The sequence below is a fragment of the Dermacentor variabilis genome, chromosome 1 (assembly GCF_050947875.1).
Source record: "Dermacentor variabilis isolate Ectoservices chromosome 1, ASM5094787v1, whole genome shotgun sequence".
In the NCBI taxonomy this organism is placed as follows: Eukaryota; Metazoa; Arthropoda; class Arachnida; order Ixodida; family Ixodidae; genus Dermacentor; species Dermacentor variabilis.
Window position 1 is genome coordinate 200,082,243 of NC_134568.1, and position 23,722 is coordinate 200,105,964.

Below are 23,722 nucleotides of genomic sequence, written 5' to 3' on the forward strand. Positions count from 1 at the left end.
TGCAATGCGTCGCTGACGTTGTCGAACTAGCCAAGCCACCACATGCATACCCCGCTATGTTAAATGGCGCCGTCTTGGCGATCGTAGCAGTCGGGAACGTGCATTGCGCAACTGCCATCTTCGAGGGTGTTGCGGGAAAGCTCACCGCCTGTCAACGGAGCATACGTGGTCTGGGGTGACGGAATTCGAGATATCCATTTTACTTCCCCATTCGAAATAAAAAAAATTTACATACATGCGATTTTTCAGGTGATATAGAAAGTGGTCAATATACGCAATAATTCGATATATCAGTGTTTGATATATCGAGGTTTGACTTTATAAATTTGTGTTTGTTAAATACGTAGGCTAAGGTAACGCCTTAGCCAAACCAAGGTTCAGTTGGTCAGCACTTGCAAAGTGCATGCTGGTTGGTGCGTGTTTTCAAACATTGCAGCATCGTTTCTCCGTTGTGAACTTTTTCTGCGATGATAACATGGCGAGACAAATAAAAGCTTTGTGACAGGTAGTTTGTGCAAGTAATGTGGTAACAGTTAGCATTTTGCTTATTTTGTAGTACTTGGCCCACTCATGTGAACTTGTCATTTGTTTTAGGTGGTGATGTTTTTACAGCGGTTGGAGCCCCACTACCTCATGTGCAAGCAGCTTCTGCAGGAAATGTGTGTCAAAGTGCACGATCGCAAATGGTCTCAACGCCAGTTGTGAGTTTCATACTTTGCCTGTTTGTCAATGACAAAATAAAGCAGCTTTAATGTGACCTCACACTGTCAGCACCCTCAAACCTAATGAAACAATCTTTTCTGATTTGAGAATCCGCTGCAGTTATTTAAGGCTCATTCGCCCTCAAACCTTAATGAAACAATCTGATTTGAGAATCCGCTGCAGTTGTTTAAGGCTCATTCACGCTAGGCCAGCACGACACAGATTTCTGTCTGTCAACTTTCGATGACAGCATTTTTTCGTGTGTTGGTGCCTCTGTCACACACTACCGGCACCGACGATCTGCCGATGGTTGGCAGAAAGCTTGGCATCGGTACAGTGTGACAGAGGCACCGACACGAAGGAAAAAACTGTTGCGAAGAGTCGACAGACCGAAATCTGTGTGGTGTTGGCTTAGTGGTGTGAATGAGCCTTTAGTGGCTTTGGTGTTGCGCTGCTAAGTGCGCGAGGTCACGAGATCAAATCCCGGCCACTGGCAGCCGCATTTTGATGGGGACAAAATGCACAAACACCTATGTACTTAAATTTAAGTGCACATTACGAGAACCCCAGGTGGTCAAAATTAAGGGGGGGGACACTGCTCTTCAAATAATGTTCATGATGTTTTCCATCAATATTCATGAAACTTTCCATTCTTGTTAAGACTTCTGTGCTGATTTCAAATATGTAATTATTTTTCCAGTAGGCCATTTAGTTCTCAAGATAAATGGAATTCATTGTTCATAATTTGCATGAACAATAGGGGGGAAAAAATGCGCTACAAAATTCATATTGGCACATGCCTGGGTGCTAGAAAACATAAGGAACACAATGGTAGGAATACTATTTTGATACATCAAATATTAGCAATTTTATAGCAATTCAATCTTTACTGTTCGAATTGTGGCTACCCCACTGTCTGATCTAAAGCAGAATTGAAAATTTTTAAAGCATAAAATCCAAAATCTGACCCTACCATTGTGTACTTTGCACCCTCAGCTACAAGCCGCAACAACAATTATGGCTCTATCTGCTTTGAAGGCAGACATATCGCCGCAGCAAATCGGCAACAAGTCAAAAGTCGGTGTTTCGAGAAAACGAGAAAAAAGGAATACATTCACTTTTAATCAAAAGTACAGAAATAATTTTGCATTATTTTGTAGTGAAAGTGGCTAAAAGCCACCAGGAAAGTAGTCGCCCTGACCACGGCCACCCAAATGCGGCAAAAACATCGTTTGGCACCTTTCGCCGATTCCCGGTGGCTTGCATCGCGCGCGCGGCAAGGTTGTCGTTCACGCGGGTCGAGCTCCACGCCGATGCGATATCGCCGCAACACGCGCATGTGACAACGTGTGATAATGATCTTTATGGCGAGGCCAGATTACCGTTCGCTTTTGCCTCTTGCGACGCTGCCGCCGCACACCTTGCACTTGACAAACGACATCAGTGCGTTCACGGAGTCCTACTGAGGATAGCGAAGCCTGCCTCGGCGTCGACTGGCGCGGCTGCAGCGCTGTTGGCGCGAGTGAGCAAATCCAACACCCGCTTTGTTGCTGGCGTTGACGCAAGAACTTTTTGAGCATTCATCTCCCTCTGCAAAAAATCCGCACGCTGCAACATTGCAGTGTCACGCCGAACGCGGCCGCTGTCCGTAACGATTTCACTCATTTGTGAGCTGGCTATGCCTACTTCGGCATCGTCCGCGGCTTCGGCATCATTTGCGGTTGGCGGCGAGCTACTCTCTATGCTTTCAGAAGCAATGGAGTGCTTTTGAAAGTTATAAGCTGATCGCTTCCTTTTGCCGAACTTGTGCCTCGTGGTGAACTTCCCCGGTGGACTGGACATCGCTGGGCGTGTGCCAACAAACCTACGAGACGCGCTGTCGCGTCGCCTGCGGAGTGGAGCAGACGATCAGAACCTCGCGCAGCCAACCACAGCACGCGTTTTTGGTCACGTGCGCTAGTCAACGAATCTGATCACGCAGTCGGGCTTTTTTCTTCCCCGGATTTCAACGTCACTGGCGTACCGACGGAGTCACTTTTGGCGGGAAATTAAAGAAGGAAGGCTCCTCTTTCCAACGAGACCAAGATGGCTGCGATCGCGCGCATAGAAAAAGAGCTACGCGCCGCGATAAAAAGGGCTGTTTTTGCGCGGAATTCGGCTCACAGTGATTTTATAACTTGATATTGCGGAGGAAATACTCTTCCCTGAGATTTGAAACTTGGTGAATTAAAGGAATATTAGCTGTAGAATTCGAAAATTTCATTTTCAAAAAAATCAATTTTTTCTCGTTTTTTCGCCGCAAAGACCCGTGTCCCCCTTTAATCTGGAGTCCCACACTATGGCAGATCGTAGTTTTTGCACATAAGCACCCCCCTCTTTCCCCCTCCCCTCCAGACCTTGAACACTATAAATGTGGGAGTGAGTGTCAATAATTCGAGTACTAATTTCTCATTGCCAAAGCCTTAGCACATGCACTTCAACAGCTTCTATGACTTGTAGGGTGGAAGCAGGTAGCTTTACTTGGCTATTTGCTTATCTGGAAGGTATTGTTACTTTCTGCACTGGGGCTTTCTGTTTTTGCTTGTGGGGATGTTCAGGGAAGCTGGCTAGCAGCAAAGTCAAGCAGTGGCCGATTGACTTCCACAGCTGATACAGATGACTGGGGTTTAACTCTTTTGCTGCCATGGGCAAAATGGTCATGTTTTGTAGATTACACTAGATTTTTTAAAAGAAATTATTGCGCTCAACATTTTATGCAATAAAAGCAAAGCAGAATAAGTGTGCTTTTCTGGCAACTTTTAATAATGAAATTTGTTGTAAAAGAACAATAATTGCCAAAAACAAGATTGTATAATAAACAATGTTTGTAGAGATTGTATCCAAAGAGGAAAAAGAAAATGCTAAAAAGTTTTCAAATATACAAAACATTTTGCTATCTATTGGCTACTATTTGCAATAAAATCAGTTTTTCCTTCAAACCATTTGCACTACAAAAATTTAGCTGGAAGCCCTTCAGTTCGTTGTGCTATGCAGCAACGCAGTGATTAAACGTACATGCACAATGTGCATGTATCGTCACATCTGCCTTTTCACTGTAGTGCAAAGCATGCTAATGCAAGGGCAGGCTGTAGCCCTGCACGAAGCATGCATGATGCGGCAGGTCTCATTGCTTTGGCACATCTAAATTGAACCGCATAATGTACTCCTACTTCAGTCGATTTTTGTTGGTTTGACTCTGATGAGGCTGATGAAATTGGCCAAGTTATTTGGCCGGTCGAAATAAACAAGGTGTCGTACAGTCGCCGACCGATCAACCAGACAGCTTTGCAGCAACGCCGATGGCCCCATAGACTTAATGTGTAAAGACAAGCAATATTTCGGACGGCTGCGAACTTTACATTCAATTATCCGGACTCTGTCCGTGGCTGTAGCGTGCACCAACTCTGCGGCTATTATCTCTGGCAACCTCGATGGCACATCAAATATGGCCTTGGAGATTGCACGTTAGACGGTAATCTGAGGCCTTGCCTTGGTAGCTGTTCTATGCCTCTGAGGTTTAACTGCGTCTGACAACCTTGGAGGCTTTGCCTGAATTGTGAGGTCGCGCCAACATTGGGATCGTCGTACTTTTCCAGCACCCTTGTGCATGGCCCGCTGTCGCCATTCTGTTTGCCGAGTTTGCCTTTCATACAGCGTTCTGCAGTGCTGTGCTTGTTTGTTTAGTTTGTTTTCCAGACAGCGCTCTGCTGGCTCTAAGAAGTCTTTCTCGAGAAATTTATTAGGCCCCATCAAATGGCACCAACGGTGCCCTTGCCGTCAGATTCCAAAAGAGTCTCGAGTCACAGTCCGAATGAGCCCGGCTCCGCAACTGATGAGGCTGAACTGCCGCCTACCACAACGAGCACAAATGCGGACATCATTGATGACCTGCTAGGCTGCGGTGTGCTGCCGCCGTTAGATTTGAAGACTTTGCAGACGTCAACAGCACTGTTTCATTGTGTGCCAAACTGAACTATGAAAAAATAATTCAGCTAATTCTCCCACTGTCACAGTGACTCTGATGATGTGCCGTGTGCTTTGGAGCCTGCCACATGCGGATCTGACTCGAAGCCTTTGGAGTCCTTGCATTGGTGTACAGTGAAACTTAAAACTGGCAGAAATACTGGCAGAATTAGTTGCACGTACCATATTTACCAATTCTAACTCTCCCTCAATTGTAACGTGCACCTGTTTTCTGTGACCTAAAGAATACTCCTTTACAGTACTACATAGCTCATGCTTTCATACGGAAATAAAACTTTCTGTCATATGCGGCACAACTTGTTGCCACGAGCTTATGTAAAATAATGTCATCATGCTACGAGAACTTTTTCTGTTGCCATCCATGGTTGCCATCTTCCGATGGCAGTGATCCTGGCTAGGCTGGCTCGTGACGGTAGGCGGCTGTGAACACTGTTTTGGTTTCATATCTGGGGCGTGGTCGGAAATCATTGTCTGTAGTGCGTGAGTGGCCTACCAACATTGTCAGCTGCAGGGTGCAGCGAAGTTTCTGGTATTGTTAAACTGACGACACACTCCTGTCAATGGTTTGGAGCTGAGCATGTCGTCTGCTAGGAGCAGGAGGCGACGAGAGGTGTGCAGTTCGAATGGTCATCGCTCGTTACGTGGCCGGCTTCGCATAGCAAGTCTGGTGGATTGGATCCAAACGGCAGCTGCGGCTACTGAATGACACAATCAGATGCAACCCATAGTCCGATTCGCGAAAATGGTGCATGCAATGGGAGAGCTTCGGTTGTTGAATGTGCTGCTGTTCCTGTTTCTTTTTCTCGCTGTGCGCAATGCCTGCTAACGACCATGCAGAAAAACTAAGCACTAATAAGTTGAAGTAATTGTAATACAGTTGAATCCCGCCACAACGAATACCGCCACAACGAAATTTCCGCGACAACGAATAATTTTTTATTCCCCGCGAGTATCCTATAAGAATTAATGGCCTAAATTTCTCTGCACAACGAACCATTTTTGCAGAGCGTTTCCGCTTCAACGAAATTTTCGCGTTCAAAATCGAAACCGAAACTAGTTTTATTGGCGAGAAGTCCAAGTCAAATCCAAAGCCACATTAAGCATGAAATCACGTGATTGCAGTTCCGCCATTTTGGCTTTGTGTCGTGGTCGCGTTGTTCACTCGCTGCCTTTCTCTTCGACAACGACGAGTTTTCATCCGCAGGACACGATGGCAACGCAAGTGAAAAAACGCAAAACTCTTTCCCTTGAGCAAAAAGCTCAAATAATCGCCCAAGCAGAAAGCGGAAGGAAGAAAGCGGCAATTGCTGAAGACTTCGGAATTCCTGCAAGTTCGCTGTCAACGATTCTAGGCAGTAAGGACAGCGTGAGAATGGCACTTGCTTCAGGCACATCCTCGAAGCACAAAAAGGTGATGCGGCCCCTCCATGAAGAGTTGGACAAAGCAGTGCATGCGTGGTTTGTGGAAGCACGAGCCAGCAACGTCCCCCTGTCCGGAAGCATCGTCCAGCAGAAAGCCTTGAACTATGCATGCCTACTTGGCATTGATGATTTTAAAGCCAGCATTGGCTGGCTAAACCGTTTCAAGGCCCGCCATAACATCGTTGGAAAAGTGTTGTGCGGCGAGTCAATGTCAGCAGACGTGGACGGAGCAGCTGCTTGGAAGGCGAGTAACATGGCCGGAATTTTAAGCAACTTCGCGCCTGCAGACATTTACAACGCCGACGAGACCGGGCTATTCTACGAGATGTTGCCGGCTAGGACGCTCGACTTCAAGGGGCAGCGCTGTCACGGCGGCAAACACAGCAAAAAACGCATCACAGTGCTGCTTTGCACAAACATGGATGGCTCGGACAAGCGTCCGCCGTTAGTCATAGGCAAAAGTGCCAAGCCGCGCTGTTTTAAGGGAACTCGTAGCCTACCTGTGCAGTACAAGGCGAACAACAAGTCATGGATGACCCGCGCTATTTTCACCGAGTGGATGATGGCATTCGACCGCGACATGAAGCGGCAGGGCCGTAAAGTTTGCTTGCTTTTGGACAATTGTTCAGCGCATCACTCCGACGAAGTCAAGCTCACTAACACGGAGCTGAGGTTTTTCCCTCCCAATTGCACGTCTGTCTTACAGCCTCTCGATCAGGGCGTGATTCTTAGCCTGAAGCGCGCTTACCGCGGGAGGTTAATTCAGCGGCTGCTTTTTAACACTGAAACCGGCCGAGACACGAAGGTGGATTTCGTTGCTGTCCGAGACGACGATGTTGCAATGGGTTTGCTGACCGAGTGCGAAAATCGCGTGACGGCGTTGCTCGCCGTGAAGTGTAAGCAAACCAAGCTTACAGATTTTTGGCATTAAACGCCTTTGCTGCTGCTTGGGCAATTCTTTCTGCGTTTCACGTCAAATTTTTGCGATAACGAAGTTCCGCGAGAACGAATTTTTTTTCGTGCACCGTGAATTTCGTTATAGCGGGATTCAACTGTATAGTCGAACCTCGATATGTCGAACAGCGCTGTGATCGCGAAATAATTCTACATATAATTAAGGTAAAAAAATGTGTCAAGAAGTTTCTTCAAATCAATGAACCAAGGGCGCTATTGGGGACCATTTTAGGAGCACGCGGCGGTTGTGCCGCGTGCTGGGAGCGCATGGTTGATTGCGCTGCATGCAATCAGCATAGGCCGCGCCAACTTCGTCTGCCGCGCTAAGTCGGTGCAGTCTAGGCCAATTGTGCGTGGCGCAATCGAATGCGCGCTCTGAACAAGGAACCCCGATAGCGCCTTAATCGTGGCGCAATAAATACTCGCTTGAAGCCTCACAGAGAGTATTTATTTGGGTGAAGGTACTGCAGCAGTGTAACCTGCTTCTTATTGGCAGCCACGTGCTTTAACACGGAGTCAACATAGACTAAACGATCCACAAGCGGTAGGCAGGTACTCTCTATTGTACCACAGTAGCGGCGTAGTTGGGCCAAAGCAGCTACCGCCTCTGTTGAAGTTTGTAGCGGCGCAACATCAGTGCTTGCAGGATCAACCTCGGCAGCGTCTTCGTTTGGCCGCTACTTCTGCTGATGTCTCAGTGTCTGTCAATCGAAGCATTTTGAAACAGTCAATAACGAAGTGGTGCCTGCAAATTAAGGCGTCTGAGTGAAGCCAGTGAGCATGCGCTTTCGCGAGTCTTTGCGGATGCAAACCGGCAGTTCTCGAGAGGCGCAGCAGGTGGGGCGTAGCATGGAGGAGGAGTCAGTGCGGCAAATGCAATGCATCGTTGACGAACTCGGTCGAACTAGCCACGGCCGCCACGTGTATACGCCGCTACGTTCAAATGGTGCCCTCAGTGCGATCAATGTGTGCAGCTGTAGTGCGCATCAGTCGGGAACGCCCATCGCGCCACCGTTATCTTTGAGGTTGTTGTGAAAAAGCTCACCGCCTGTTAACAGAGCGCACGTGGTCTGGGGTGATGGAGTTCGATATATCCATTTTACGTCCGGCCCAGTTCTAAATAAATTAAATATGCAAGTGATTTTCTAGGTGATATGGAAAGTGTTCGATTCACGCAATAATTCGATATATCAGTGTTCGATATATCGAGGTTTGAATGTAGTAATAAATTAGTATTACTAGGCGGGAAATATTGAGCACTGACCAGTCATTGAAAAAGGAAGACATTTCGGCCTGACTACAGGAGCCTACAAACGTCTTCTTTAACGATTGGTCGGCTCTCGATATTTCCCGCCATAAATTTTCTCCACCAGATGGGTTTCCGTTGAACCCTGGATTTCATACGTAGTACTATTTAAGAACGTGTTTAAGCTTGAGAAGAAAAAAAAATTTTTTTTTCATATCAATATTTTATTCATTAGAAGGCAAGAAACATTTTGTTTTGTAGTAAATTGCAGACAAACAAGGCACATCAACTTCCGAGGGGTTCTCATTTGTCCCTCCCATTCTCACAAATTTTGCAGGCCGTCCACTTTGTGACGTTGCAGTGACTGAACGGGTTCTGTTCTGATCGAAAATCTGCGATCACGCCTCTGATTACACAGCGCGGACTATTTGCAAAAAAATTTTATAGGAAAAAAAAAATGCATTAGGATCGTGTAGGCACTAATAATTCATTTGACCCTGAAGACAAACACTGCCGCTATCGCAGTAGCCACTGGGGTCACCGTTGGAGTTAGGCGCTTGTGTCCCAAGTTCGAATTAATCTGGCGAAGGCCAATCTTGGGATCAAAACAACGAAAGTTAGGACCCTAGAAATGTATGGGTGCAGTCCGGGAACTTCATTCCTGATCGAGTTAACTGATCAGTTGAATTAACAGAATTCTTCCGTATTGACATGGCTGGTGAATTGTTCATGTAGTGCTCCTTTTTGACATAGCTTCAGCCAACTGCCTAGAACACCATTAGTAGTGATAGTGATGGCCATGCAGCAATATATGCAGGGCAAGGGCACTAATACCCTTGGTGGAGTTCCTGTGAAAAGCTCTTTACGCCGCCAGCTTCAGGTTGAGACTGGTGCGTTTTTAATGAAAATGTGTTTACTGCATTTGTGGCTCATTATCCTCTAGGTTTTGCGAATTGGCTGAGCAGATTGTGAACGAAGAGTGCCTAAGTGAGGATGAGTTCATTGGAACTGTACTGCCAAAGCTGCTGTACCTGCGCAATGACACTGTGCCCAACGTGCGCATGGCCCTTGCACGTTGTCTGGTCAGGAGCATTTGGCCCAAGGGTACGTATCTTTAAAACAGTGTTCCCTCTTATGATGTTCAATGCATTGACTTTGCTGGAGTCAGTGCATTCTTTGCACTGTTTCACGATTTTCTTTGGCGATGCATTGTTTCTGGTTCTATTTCACGCTTCAAGCTTCTTTGACTATCGGGTGACACAGGCCGCAGAAGGTGCAAATGGGCTGATCGAATGAGTTTGAGACTTCATCCTCACAAAAGTTGGTCAATGTGTGTTTGCTGTTTAAGGGGGACGTGGCAATGAAAACTTTTATTTATCGGAATAAATTGGTGAAATTGGCATGGCAGGTGTGATTTCTTATGCTGATACCATAACTGAAATTAGTTTCGTGCTATCTATTGTAGTTTCCAAGTTACAATTGACAGCCACCAATAATCATCCCCAAATTACTTACACACGTTTGCCAAGATTTTCACATTTAGATCTTTACTTTGAGCACCTAAAACCTGCCTGGGATGTAGTCCTTTGCCTGTGAGGACCCGTTTTCTTTACATTTTGATGTAGTTTGTGTTCTTGCAGCAGTTTCGCGCACCTTAGTTGCCTTTTTGATAATCGTGCATCCATCCGTCATGCAGAGGCAGATGACAGCTCATTCAATATGTCCGCTCTTGTCTCTTGTTGCGCAACCTCTTTATTAGTGAGAGTTGGAGCTGAAATCCACAGTTGGATATTTGACGTGAAAACTTTTGCTCCGCCGATGTTGTGCTGCTGTCACGACCACACGCGGTTGCACCATCGCTCGCGGACACGCTGTCACCATCGCTCGTGGACGCGTAGATGTTCTGTGGTCGCGTCAGCACCGCACACGGGCGCGCTTTCCCAGTCGCCCACGTGCGCCGGCTGTGCCTTGTCAACAAGCTTGGCGGCATACGCTTCGAGTAGTTCTCTCCCTCTTTTCCACGCCTTTTGTGGTCTTCCGTACACGTGGGCCGTTTGGAACTTGATTCCTTTCGGGCTCATCACAGGAAATGTGCGTAAGCTGCCACGATCGTCAATCACGTTGATCGGAATGCGCAGCTCGCAGCTGCGCTAATGTGTACGAAAGAGGTTTATCAGCAATTCAAATGTACAATCAGCCATTAGGGGCGCTCCTTGTGCTCCACGTGACTGCTACGCCCAGTCACAATGCCAAATTTGCCTTTTTTTTGCTTGTGTTTGCTGCTTTATTTTTCTGTCGAGAAATGCGTCGCTCAGTTATCTTTAGCTCCGATCTCTTCTCTTTACGGTGATACCAAGATGGTAGCGCTGTGTCAACGGATAGCTGGGTGGTCCGCGAGGTGACGGGACCTTCCGAAGCCCGATGTTTTTCGCCATTTTTGATGATAGCACTCTAGGAAAGTGCTGTTTCATACCTTCCAACCCTCCCGATTCACCCAGGAGACTCCCGATTTTTTACTAAACTTTCAGATTGTACGATCACTGTCTAATATCTCCCGAAAAATGGTCTCTGTTTATGCAATAATGGTTTTTGCTAAACCGGCACTGTGAAATCTAAAGCCACACCATAATCGCCAGCATCGCCAACAACGGCCTCACTAGCACCATCGGTATCATAGACTAAGCAGCCGACTATGGTGCCTAGTAAGCCGACCAAAGCCAGAGCCAATGTAGCTCTTGCATTTCATGCATGCCTTCTTCCATGGTGCATCTTGTTGCTGCTGCTTGTGTGTACGATTAATGTTGGCTAGGCAGTGTTTATGCGGTGCACCGTGTAAAGTTACAATCCTCGTGTGCTTGATGCCATGGCGCTATCAAAGCCCAAGAAAAGGTATTTGCAGAAGTTTTTGCAATCTTATACTTCTGAATTTCCGTGCTTTTTGACGTCAAGAAAAGGAGAACCTTATGCATTTTGTACGTGTGGATGCGACGTCAGCACACGGTGGCAAAGGCAACTTGAAACTGCATGTTTTTCATGGCACACCGTTGAGCAGCAAGACACCATAGTGAACTTTCTCTGGAACAACTGTGACGACAGCATCATATGTGTGGAGTGCTTGTTTACGGGATTCCTCGTGGAACACAACCCACCCCTTAGCTACCATGTTGGGCCTCTTCTACGAAAAATGTTTCCGAAATGCGACAAGGTGAAGCGTTACGGATGTCGACACAGCTCTGAAATGCAACTCGGAAGAATGCGGAGGTGGCCAACCTGATATTTATTGCACAGGCATGCTCTCGAGTCTTCGTTTTTTTATTCAGTTTCTCTCAGCTGCTGCCCCGAGATTCCAATGAATCTGCTGAAGATGCTTTAGATGCTCTCGAAGCTGAGTTTGCCACACTACAGGCATACAGTCTTCAAGAGCACATTCTGAATGAAGAAAGGTAGGATGTGCAGTGGTCTATGGTTGGAAAAATGAAAAAAACACTGATGGAAAACATGTTTTACAGAGTTGTTAAGGTGATGCTCGATTTACTCGTGATACCGCATAGCAAGGCAGTGTGAAAAGATTTTAGCATGCTGTGAAAAACTAGGGCTGAATTCCGCTCGTCAATGTGTAACACAACCCTCCAACACCTTCATAATGGGAACAGCGCGAACAAGACGACAGAGTGAAATGACACAGGACAGCGCTCGTCCTGTGTCGTTTCACTCCGTCGTCGTCTTGTTCGCTCTGTTCCCATTATGAATGGATACCAACTCGCTGAACTTTCCACTCCAACACCTGCTGCTAGTGAAGGGCCGTCAGTCTGGACCATGTTTTGAGCAAAGCTACTCGGACAAATTTTTGAAGTGAGCAGAGCCTGCTACTGCAAGGTCCCTGCAAAAGGACTCGTCGAACACTGCCTGAAAGTTTGAACTCCAGCCCCACCGGAAGTCGAAACAGTGAATGCAACCCCCCCCTCCCCCCCCCCCCCCGCGAACAAAGTCTCCCGATTTTTTATCTCTCCATGTTGGCAGGTATGGCTGTTTTCTCGATTTCTACAGCGTATTTTGTTATGTTTCACCATGAGGTAAATAAATATCCATGGTTTGCAAAATAAAAATAAGAAAATAGAAAATTTTGACAATATGACCACTTCAATTGCCACGTCCCCCCTTAACTTAGTGGCCATATTGCACTTGAATTCCTCTCCTTTGAAAGTGACAGTCATGGCATGGAAGACAGCGTTTTAAAGTTACTTGATTAGCAGACATGGGTAGCATCTGATAATTGAGGTGCTTTATGACAGTGAAAATGTTAATGTATGAATAACCAGCAGATTAGTTGGGAGGCTGTAAAATTCTGATGTGCTTTATGACAGTGAAAATGTTAATGTATGAGTAACCAGCAGATTAGTTGGGAGGCTGTAAAATTCTGATGTGCTTATTCACACATTCTGGGATTCCACACCATGCCTCAGAATTGCTATGTCATGCATTTCGGCTGTTGTGGGACATCCTTTGTCGAACTAGAACTGGTCTTGCTAGCATGGCTTCACAGTATCATGTATGTTTCTGTTCACGTTGGTACAACAATGTGAAGGCTTTGGAAGCAATGTTTAAAGAATGCAGGCTATGTGGATGGCAGTATTGCGTTGGGGACGTGTGGGTGCATGGAAACATCGAGAGAAGGGTATCTAGGAAAATAGCGCAGCGCACCCAATAACTGGTTGGTTGTTGGCCTAGCTATGCAGTAAAGGACCACTAAGGGGTGCTGTAGTTCAGTGATGTGAAGCACTGCGAGAACAGCAAAGGCACTGGTAAACTGAATGTTCGAGGCTGTCTGCTCTCTTGCTTTCTTCAGCTGTCTTGCTTGTTCACGATGGCAGGCGGTGGTGGCTGATGGATTCATTATGCACGGTGGCATGAACTTCCTTTTTTCTCTTCTAGCCTACTTTTGGGACACTGGAAATTTCTACAGGGAGGAACTGAAGGCAACCCTGGCCAGTCTTCAAGAGGATTTAGATAGGGATGTGCGCTTTTGTGCCCAGCCATATCCAAAAGTGAGACTCTTGGTTATATTTTATGCTAATGACACTTCTAGTTGCCTAGCATCTTGTGTAACGTGTAAAATTGTCAGCTTTGTGCTCAGTGCTCGCAAGGCTCTCAGTGACCAGTTGATCCACTTTCACGAGTGTTTCAAAGAAGAAAATCATAACGCTTATTTCAGCAGACATACACGCAGACACAAGAGTCAGGAAAAATAAGTTCATGAAATGAAATAAATTGTTAAAAAAGTGATGTGACATGCTAGACATGGGACATGTCAGTTGCTAATAGCCTTTAAGTCAGTAGTCTGGTGAAGCTTAAATCCTTTAATGTTTTTAACATCATAATATGGAACATATATCTATAACTGTTAAGGCCTTACCTGATGTGCCTTAGCTGTTTAAAGACAATGCTCATTGGAAGGACACTAAAGGCAAATACTAAGTCGACATGGACTGCTTAAATACCATTCTAGAAACCTCGCAACGCTTGCTTCGTGCCAAGACTTCGTTTATGAGAAAATTGCATATGAAGGGTCTGAATACCTTTTTCGATATTCAAATCTCCCGCCATTTAACCAAGGGAGCACTGACATTGCATGCGCCATCTGCACCCTTTGCTAATGTCGGTGAGTAAGATGGCGTCAGACAGACGGCGGTACCGAGCCAAGACAGAGCGGTGGATTCGCCGCTGCAGCTTCTTTTTGGTCAAGTGGCGTAGACTGTTCGGGCAACCCGCGACATCACATAAAAGTTGAATTCTCTGTTACTTGGAGTTTGTGCGATAACTACATAACGAAACTACTGAAACACGGAAGGCGTGGGTGGCGAAAACGAAACCTTTAGACTGCCCGCACTTCATTTTTCTAAAATTGAAATAGAAGTGGACAAGTAGCATTTTGTCGTCTTATAATGCAATACATGGATTTTTTTTTTTAAACGAGTGGTTGAGTACTAGTGACAGAATTTAACTGAAAAGTGCTTTCCTCATTGGGCAAGTACTTGAATCTCCCAGTATAGTCTCTGATCATGTCCGGCATTTACTTCAATTTCTTGATTATTAGGGCTCTGTTTGCGATAACATTGATGCCTTAGAAATTCTCGAGCACTAATCTATCGCTTCAGCTTGACTTAATATTTGCCTTTAGTGTCCCTTTAAAGGGAAGCTGAAAGGTTTTCCAGAAAAAATGAGTGAAGAGCAGTACGTCGTGGTTTTCAACCCTCTGAATTCGAATATCACATCGAAATTGAGCGAAAGAAAGCGCAAACATATCTTATTTCGACGAAAAGTGCAGCAGCGGACACGCCCAGCTCGCGCGCTTCGTTTCCGCCTGTGATTGGTCAGGCGCCTCGTGACGTCAACAATGGTGTTCGTCCGGACCGACTGCTGCCGCTACACACGAAGCACGGTGCAAGGTAGTTTGGTGCTGTTCTGCTGAGACGGTCATGGAAAATTTCAAGAGCTTGCATTTCTCTGACGAGTTCGACCTTAAGTCCAAATTCCACGAGAGCGATTTTGCGTGCGACTGTGACGGGCGACGGCTTCGAGCGACAAAACAGGCCGTCGCTTGAACAGATCGTTCGGTGTTGTCGCTCGATTGCTCGTTTCTAGAAATCTAGAACTCGTCGCTCGTCGCCCGGAATTGCTATGAGCGACTAGCCAACAGTGCGAAGCCGGAACTGGATGTACATAACTCAAATACTACTGTTTGTCACACGGAACGAGCAAACTATAGAATTTTACACGTGCAAGAATAAGAACCTAGTGCAAGATCTTCAGAAATATTTTATGTTCCTTCTTCAGTAAAATACATCAACTTAAATTGATAAGGCATGCGTCACGCTAGTTTCGGCGCGTATATTGCTGCCCTCATAACGGGAAGTCGTCGCTCAAAGCCGTCGCTCGCGTGGAGTTCGGCTTGCAGGCGACGAGCGAACGCGACAGCCATCGCCTCGCTTGTCGCTCTGTCGCTGTCGCGTGCAAGATCACTTGTAAGGGGTTTATACTTTACTCCCTACGTGTACGAGCCGATTGCGAAGAGCCGGCTCTCCAAGAAGCAAAAAATGCTGGTGCAAGCACTGCTTTCCACGCGAACGAAGGCGAAGTATTAGCATCTCCTTGTGTTGGAAATGTTCTTTGGCGAGTGTTTTTTGCTAAGCTGCATTCAGCGTTCCAGTGAGTACGTTTCCGGCCAAACAACTGTAGTATTATGTTCCTTCATGCCTCCTCATAGAACGTAAGCGGTGACGCGATCTTCGGCATTTGTGCGCTGCCCCAAAGCGGTCGGCAATCTACACAGACGGTTTAAACGCTGGAAAAGTTTACCGGCTGATGTAGCACATGCAGTATAGAACCTTCATCAGCGTGCCATTAGCAATGGCACGCTACTCGTAACCGGCGAATTCTGTCGGCTACGCGAGATGGTCGGTTTCTCTATGTGTGCAAGAGAAGGGGGAGCGCAGCGTTCTGGCGTGAGCAGGCTTTCCAACACATGCAAACTTTACGCTTGCACTGCGTTATGGTAGCTGCATGCAGGCTGTTTCACAACACACGTGCGAATAGAAAATTCGCAGCGCTTGGCGATGAAACCTGCGTCAAGGGTGGGAGATAAACATGCACCTTCCGTTCAGCGTGCTAATTTTTTTTTTAGGAGAACCAAAAGCACGCATTATTGATAAACTCCGGTAGTAATCGTCACGGAAGTGGTTAGAGCACTACACTGTTGTTCTTGAGCGCTTGAAGTTGTTGCGCTTCACAGCAGCCTCCCACTTAGCTGAAAGCTTCTGTCTTGCAGGAACTAATGGAACATCGGAACATCGTCGCGGCCGCTGGTGTTCGTGCAAGCGTAGGCTGCACAGAACGCCGGCATGATCGGCCTACAAGTTCAATTGATGCTGCGCACGGCAACTACCACTCCTATATACACACAAACAAAGGAATGTAGGGTCGAGTGAAGCAGATTAGGACGGCACGCACGCAGAAATAAGCCCGGTCAGGCACGGTCGCGGAGACTGCGAAGGAACGGAACACCAGTGCTGACGTCACTGCGCCGCGGTTTCCGGTCTCCGCTTGCATCGTCAGCAGCAGCGCGCGGCGCTCGACGGGGGGCGGAGCTACAGCGCAATTTTAACCGACGATTGCACCGCTCCTAGGTTAAAAATCCCCCCAAAATTTTACCTGCATGGTTTATAAGGTTCCCGCATCCGTATATGAGCGTCTTATTGAATTCGACAGACTCTTCAGCTTCCCTTTAAGGCTCTTACATTTAATCATAACTCACCCACTAAACTTCCCCTGCAAGTCATGTTTAATAATTTCATTTAACCTTTTCTTTTACAGGACTCTGTGGACTGAATTGATTTAGGCATCGTTTTCTTTCATACCTCCTCTCCAGAAATGTCACTAGCGGACCCTTGCAGTGAAGACAATGGAGCTGTGATAACACTCTTGGGGGGGAGGGACCTTGTTCTGTTTTAGGTGTTATTTTATTGTTGCTTGTGGAGCTGTAACACTGGTGAGGCAAGTATTCAGTGCCAATTTTGACATTTTCGAACAAGTGGCAAGAGACGTTTATGGAGCATGCATTCTTGGCTTTGAGTGTGCAAACTTTCTAATGGAATGCCCAGCAAAAGCCTTTTGTGCAATTCTGTACAGTTATTTTAACCTTTTAGATCTGCTTGAAGTTTGCCTCTGTGCTTTTTCGGAAATAATTCAGGCCATTTGTGACCTAATGTAGCATGCTGGGAGCCAACTAGTCCTCAAGGATAAAGCAAATGTTTGGGTTCCTAAAGCTGCTCTGGTTGTAGTCAGTGGTGCCCATTGACAACTGATCATATTTAATGGCAATACGGTTTGCAACAGGCATGGCCAATTTTGTGCACTTTTGCACAAGGCTGTGCTAATTACTGCCCCAATCAAGTACAGTGTTGCCAACAATTGATGTTTGGGATTGCTTTCCCTTCAACTTTTCTATGAGCTGTTGCAGCACATTATCTGTGATATATATATATTATATATATGAAGAAAAGGGTTGGAGGGGTTGGTGAGATGTCATTCACAGGATGCTTCGAACTTTTGTGCTGAAGTTTTGCATTGCAGACCATGTGATAACTGGAGCAGTTGGAATATATCTATTTTTGTATAAAATGTTCACCTCTTAGTTTACCATAAATAAAAATGTTTCCATGAAAATTCATTGACTATGTTGTACAATAGCATACGTTTTGTAACTGAGGAACAGTGTCTCAAGCTTTTGTGCATACTTTGAATGTCTGCAAACCAGACTATGCAACCATATCATGGTACTTGAACCTGCGATAAATATTGAAATACAAGTGCTTGCTTTTGTTCCATTTCTATTTTTTTTCCCTGCTTGGTGCACAAAGCTTTTCCGGCTGCTCTGAACATGCTGCTGCTTACTTGCTAGCCACACAGCCGTATGTTGGGTTGAAGTTGACAGATTGCTTTTTGCTAGGTCATGCTAGCTGTCAAAGGTCCGTCTTGTGGTTCATGCCTTATTTAATGCCATATTTTTGTACGCTCCTCAAATTTTAATTCATAATCTGGTTTTTAAAGGGGCCCTGCAATCAACTTTCAGTACTTAGATAATTTTGTTTGTTTGCGTAGCATTGGTCGTTGCAATTCATTGGCTCCCATGGCACCAGATCAGGGCATTGGATATTTTATTTCCCCCAGAAGTGCAAATGCTGTCCCGACATCAGGAGCCTGCACTTATTAACAGCATGTGTACATGTTGCATGCTGTTGAGCCCATGTCGCGCACTGTTACGCGGTGTTACAAACACAAAACCGTGGTGTATAAGGCCTGCAGCTTTTGGTTGAGAAAATGAAGGGGCACAAAGGAAAATATTTATCTGTTAGGTCGATAAATTATTCGTCTAGAAGTCGTATCATTGCTTTCTGTTTTCCAACATATGACTTCGTTGCATACAGTTGACTTTAGTTTAACAGACCCTTATAATCCGACAAAAAATGTCCATTTTATCCAAAGTCTATAATATCCGAGATGCCTCACTTCTGAAACTTTGGTCGCGATGTCTAACAATGTTATTGCAAAGAGTTAGTGACAAACGTCCAAAGTAAAAAACAAAAAATAAGTCTGTTTCGCCCAAAAGGCGAAGCATCGATTGCGATACGTAGAAAATTAAGCAAGATAGGTGTGGCAGCAGCGGCGAGCAAATTGACTTTCGTGCTGTCTCTTGCTTCAATGCAAATGCAGAGCACATACGAAGCAGAGCACATACGAAGCAAAGCACATACGAAGCTACCGGCACTGGGCGCACTTTGTCCACATCGCAGATCGCTTTCAAGATGTGGCGCCATTGACAGCAGCCACTGGAGTAGAACCACCCCTCTTCCCTCACCTGCCCCCCCGTGCTGCGCACGTAAAAGGCGGTGCCCTTCCAACCTTCTTTCCTCCCTCTCGCACATGATAATCAGCTGGGCTGACCCTCTCAAATCAGTTGCCAGCCTGTGTCGACGCGACAAAGGCCATTTCATGCGCCCCATTTTTGACAAAATTTTCGCTAATTTCGTCTGCTGTAGCGCGGTATGTTAAAAGCGAACTTTGTTGCCTTAATAAAATAGGCAGACCAAACTAAGGTTGAAGTATGGTCCATTATAGCCGAAAGTCTGTTGTACATGGGCCCGTTGAAACGTGTAGACTGTAGGTCCATCAAAGGTCTTACTGCTGCGCCCCAATTTGAATCGCCCGCACCAATACGGATGAGTTCGCATAATCCCCATATGACTTCACTGCTCTGTGAATCGGCCATTGCTGAAGTAGAGCCACTTCAAATTTCCATTTTCATCTTTTTCTTGTCACAAAAGCTTTGTTCTTGTTATGAATGACGAATTTGTTATTGCAGAAGTGTAATATTTCATTTAGCTGGATTTGAATATTTTCTTCTTTGTAAGCATCAGATATTGCTGTGAAGTGACACAGTTTGCCACTTTAAGGGGCAAACAGTGTGTCATATATGAACGCTGAAAACCACGTAGAAGTGCTAAAGAATTCAGTGGGAATGGCAAAAAAGTTCCGCAACAGAGCGCCGCCATTTGGCCCTTGTTGGAGAGCACATTTCTCAGTCTTTAAATTTGTCGCTTACGCTATCTCCTCCATTCAGAAGCAAGCACACAAAAAGTAAATGATGCAAGGCCGTTCCGAGGCCTCCGATTGGCCATGCGCATCACATGGCCATCGGAGCTTCGCCATTGGTCGTGTTAGCGGGGCATGTATTCTGCTACACCGCACCTCTTTGTGTGCTATGTTCATCTGTATGTGCGAGCCGATATCTGATATTGCCCGTGATTCGTGCGTCTGACAATCGAGCGTAGTTCTGCAACGTAGAGTCTGCAACAGCAGACTCTACAAGTGATGCGCACCTCTTGGCATCTCGGCTCACCAGTACTTGTGGAACCTAGTTTCAGAAGCTGATTTGTATTGTGATACGCGCCTCTGGACATATGGACTCGTCGATGCATGCGGTGCATAGTTTTGGAAGATTTGTGACACTACTCTGGACATACCGGCTCGATGCACTCATCAGTGCTTGTGGGGCGTAGTTTCGTAAATTCACTGGTGACCATAGGTTGGCGACCGCTGAAATTCCAGACAGCTCATGCTTACGGCACTCGTAAGTGAAAATCGCCGATGGTGAAAAATGCTCCAAGGTTGCGTGGCAGTGCTGTGCAGCATAGCACAGAAGTCACGCGCAGCCAAGGACTCTGCAGGCAGGCAAAATACGTAAAAGTGCCTTTTAGGAGCCGCTGTCGAGCAGTTCACACGCGGGCGGAAGGCCTGCTTGTGTCGACGTTGTTGGGGAGTCGCTCTCGGCACTTTCTACGCTAGTGAAACATCTTGTGCGAGCAGCAGTGGCACCGTGGAGCTTGTCGCGCCGCGTTACACGTCGCCGAATACATCCAGCGATCGCGCCTCGGATCTGTTCGAATCTTGTATAGGCACTTCGCACAATGTTGAGACCCTGTCCAGAAGTGTGGGCAGTATTCGAACAAGGCCAGACGGAGAAAAATATTGTACATAAAAATGTTCTAAAGACATCTTTATGAAAGTTCTAGAGTGCTATCGCAGAAATGTTTCTAACAAATCTGCCAACTAATCAAAATCCACAAAGAAAGTTCTTGCATGCCACATCCCCCCTTAAGCTCGAGTGGTGCTTTTGCCTACACCTCCCCCTTCTTTTTGTACGTTGAACTCTAGGCAATACAACCAGTGTTTTTGCTGATGCATTTTTTTTTAAAATGCCGTTGCTCTCCACCCCTTCTCCCAAAGATATGTTTGCCGACTTGTGCTTTGTTGACTTTAGTGCGATGTGTAAGCTATTTGCTGTTGCCAAAATTTTAATGAACCACGAGCCTCTGTCAGGCCTTGATGCCTTTTGCTCTTGTCACCGTTTCTGTAAAGATACAGAAGATAAATAATAGGCTGCTAAGGACAGTAAAGGACAGTTTGCACCAGAATTTCCATTCAGTAGGCCTTGTGTTCACCCTTAAATTTCATAGGAAAATTTGTGTTTGCTATGAAAGAGGCCACCGAAGTTTGAAGCTTAACACAAGGGTGAAATAGTCTTTGCCCCTATCTTTTATTAGCCAAAATAAGGTATGTGCAGGTAATTACAAATTTATGCACGATTCTACATACCTTGCACTATTTTTCCATGTAGTTCCCATACTGATTCACGCCCCATTTGTCCCATCGCAGCACTAAATTTGAGATGCCCCCTGTAGTAAAATTCGTCTGGCTGACTGTGGAACCAGTCTGACTGCTGTCTTGGCTTCATCGTTGCACGTGGATCTCGACACAAGCACTTCACACTTCTCAAAGCGCCATACGTGGGCTGCATTTCCCTGTGGATTTTGGTTCTCTTGCTCCATAGAAAACTGATCGCATTTCATTGCTCGTACGCCGTGGACATGCGAAGCACAACTGACAGCAGCGCCGTGCCGTGGAGCTACAGGCAAATAGTCCGGTCGAAGAAAGGTCCACTGCTGAGAATGGATATGCTGACTTTGCATTTACAGTCTTAATTTGACTGGCTCATTTGCCGTCGTATGGTAAGGTGGATTTTAAAAGTGGACGCCTGCATTGTGCAAATTAACTTTTTCTGCACTGTGCTTTGTAGTTTTGGAATGCTATAATTGGTGCTATTAGTTGCAGGGCCCTTTTATAACCTTTTCCTAAACACCCTTTGCCTTGAGCAGCTGCAGTAGGTCTGTGTGCAGTTAATGAATAGTTTCGGTTCAGCAGTGACAAGCTTTTAAAATGCTTAACTCTACATGGGGTAATATTTGTAGCCATCTTCCAGTATTTATTTTATTTTTATTATTTTATTTAGTCATACTGCATACTGTTAACCCTCACTTGAGGGTCGTTACAGGGAGGGTCAGTAATTGAATTGTACATAGAACAAACATTGAAGATCATTTGTAGGAGAACATTTGTAAGACATAGAACATTTGTAGAAAAAAAAAAAACAGCTACATAAAAGGAACAAGTATAAGCTATACAGTGTGAGCGAAATGCTTGTCAAGGCCAACCTCCATATCACTCGTAACATTTTTTGTACCACATCATTCGGTAATTCATTCCACATTTTAATAGCGTCAGGAAAGAAAGAAAAGCGGAATAAGTCTGTTCGAGCTATTATTGGTTGCACGAACGTACTTCGTGTTGTTCGTGGTAACCTTTTGAGAAAGAGCGTCAGATAATCATCATTGCTTATTTTCACATCCGCGTGTAGTATTTGAAAAAGCTATTTCAATCGCTGCTTCTGCCTTCTTGATTCCAGTGGTTCGAAGTTACATATTTTTAACATTTCAGTTACAGAGTCACGTTGTCGATATTTAGAGCAGATAAAGCGAACTGACGTTCTTTGAATTCGTTCTAGTTTGTTTTAAAACCTTTTGATGGGGGCTCCACACAGCACCAGCGTATTCTAGGCTCGGACAGATATGTCTTGTATGCAATCAACTTGACTTTTTTCGTCGCCTGGCGTAATTTCCTTTGCAAGTAGCACAACTTCCTGTATGTTGATTGACAAATATTTTCGACATGAGGACGCCAGTTCAATTTATGTGTTATGGTTATACCCAAATATTTGAAGCTACATACTTTTAACAGTATATTATCAGTAATATTATATGTGAACGAAATCACTTCCTTTCTTTTTGTTATGTGTGTGTAAGTGTTTTTTTAAAATTAATTTCCATACCCCATTTTTGACACCATGAGCTTAAGTATTGAAGGCACTGGTTAATTTTAAATTGATCTTCCCTGCATGTTACCGGACAATAAATTAGGCAATCGTCTGCGAAAAGCTTAATTTTTACAGGTGATTGGACAACCGCTGAGCTATCGTCTTATGTATAGCAGAAAAAGTAGTGGCCCTAGTAAGGAACCCTGCGGCACGCCCGAATATACCTCACGATTTTCTGAAATAGTATCTGCCACTCAGACTGCTTGTTGGCGGTCAGTTAAATACGCTCCTATCCATTCGAGAACATCCGCACTAAGACCGACATTGCGAAGCTTGGAAGAGCAGTTTACGGTGTGAAACTTTGTCAAAAGCCTTCGCAAAATCTATGCATATAACATAGACTTGTACACAGGCATCTATAGCAACACAGAAATCATGAATCGTTTCGATCAACTGCGTTACAGTTGAAAGGCCACTGCGGAATCCATGCTGAAACGGACATAAGTCATTTTGTTCCAAAAATTGTCTGATGTATTTTGCCACTATATGCTCAAATATTTTACAACACACCGATGTGAGAGACACAGGCCTATAATTGCTCAACATTGTTCTATTGCCGCTTTTGAAAATTGGGACCACAATTGCTCTGCGCCAATCTTGAGGTAGCGAGTGGCATTTTAAAGACTTCTGAAATATAATTACTAGGTAATACGACCACTCCGCAAATCGTCGCAGAAATTCATTCGTTATACCGTCAGGCCCACATGACTTTTTCGTATCCAGAAGGAGCAGCTGATCAAATATGCCTTCTCGGTTAATATTATTACCGGCTTGAAGTGGCAATGTAGGAGCCGATTCATATTCTTTGTTGTTATCCTGGTCCGTACAGAACACTGACTGGAAATATCGATTGCGTCTGTCGGCGATATCAGGCTTTTCCGTAATTACTTCCGTTCCCTCTACAATCTGTTCAATTCCTTCATTTGTTTCCTTAAAAACCGCCAGAACTTTCGTGGTGAGCTCTTCAAAAAGTTGGTGAGGGTGTTATTAAAAATTTGTTTTTTAGACTGCGGCATCTCAGCCTTCAAGTTTTCTTTTGCACGCGATAT

At 45.4% G+C, this 23,722-nt stretch overlaps 1 protein-coding gene across 7 annotated transcripts in view; it reads left to right on the top strand.

Moving 5' to 3' along the window:
- Positions 1-17,728, top strand: part of LOC142590832 (serine/threonine-protein phosphatase 4 regulatory subunit 1-like) — a 125,137-nt gene extending 107,409 nt beyond the window's left edge. For all 7 annotated transcript variants that reach the window (XM_075703243.1, XM_075703237.1, XM_075703250.1 and 4 more), the window contains 4 exons: positions 595-701; positions 9,291-9,451; positions 13,280-13,392; positions 16,718-17,728. In XM_075703243.1, the coding sequence (XP_075559358.1) occupies positions 595-701; positions 9,291-9,451; positions 13,280-13,392; positions 16,718-16,732 (396 nt within the window). In that variant the 3' untranslated portion in view covers positions 16,733-17,728. The remainder of the gene's footprint in view (positions 1-594; positions 702-9,290; positions 9,452-13,279; positions 13,393-16,717) is intronic.
- Positions 17,729-23,722: the final 5,994 nt, after the last annotated feature.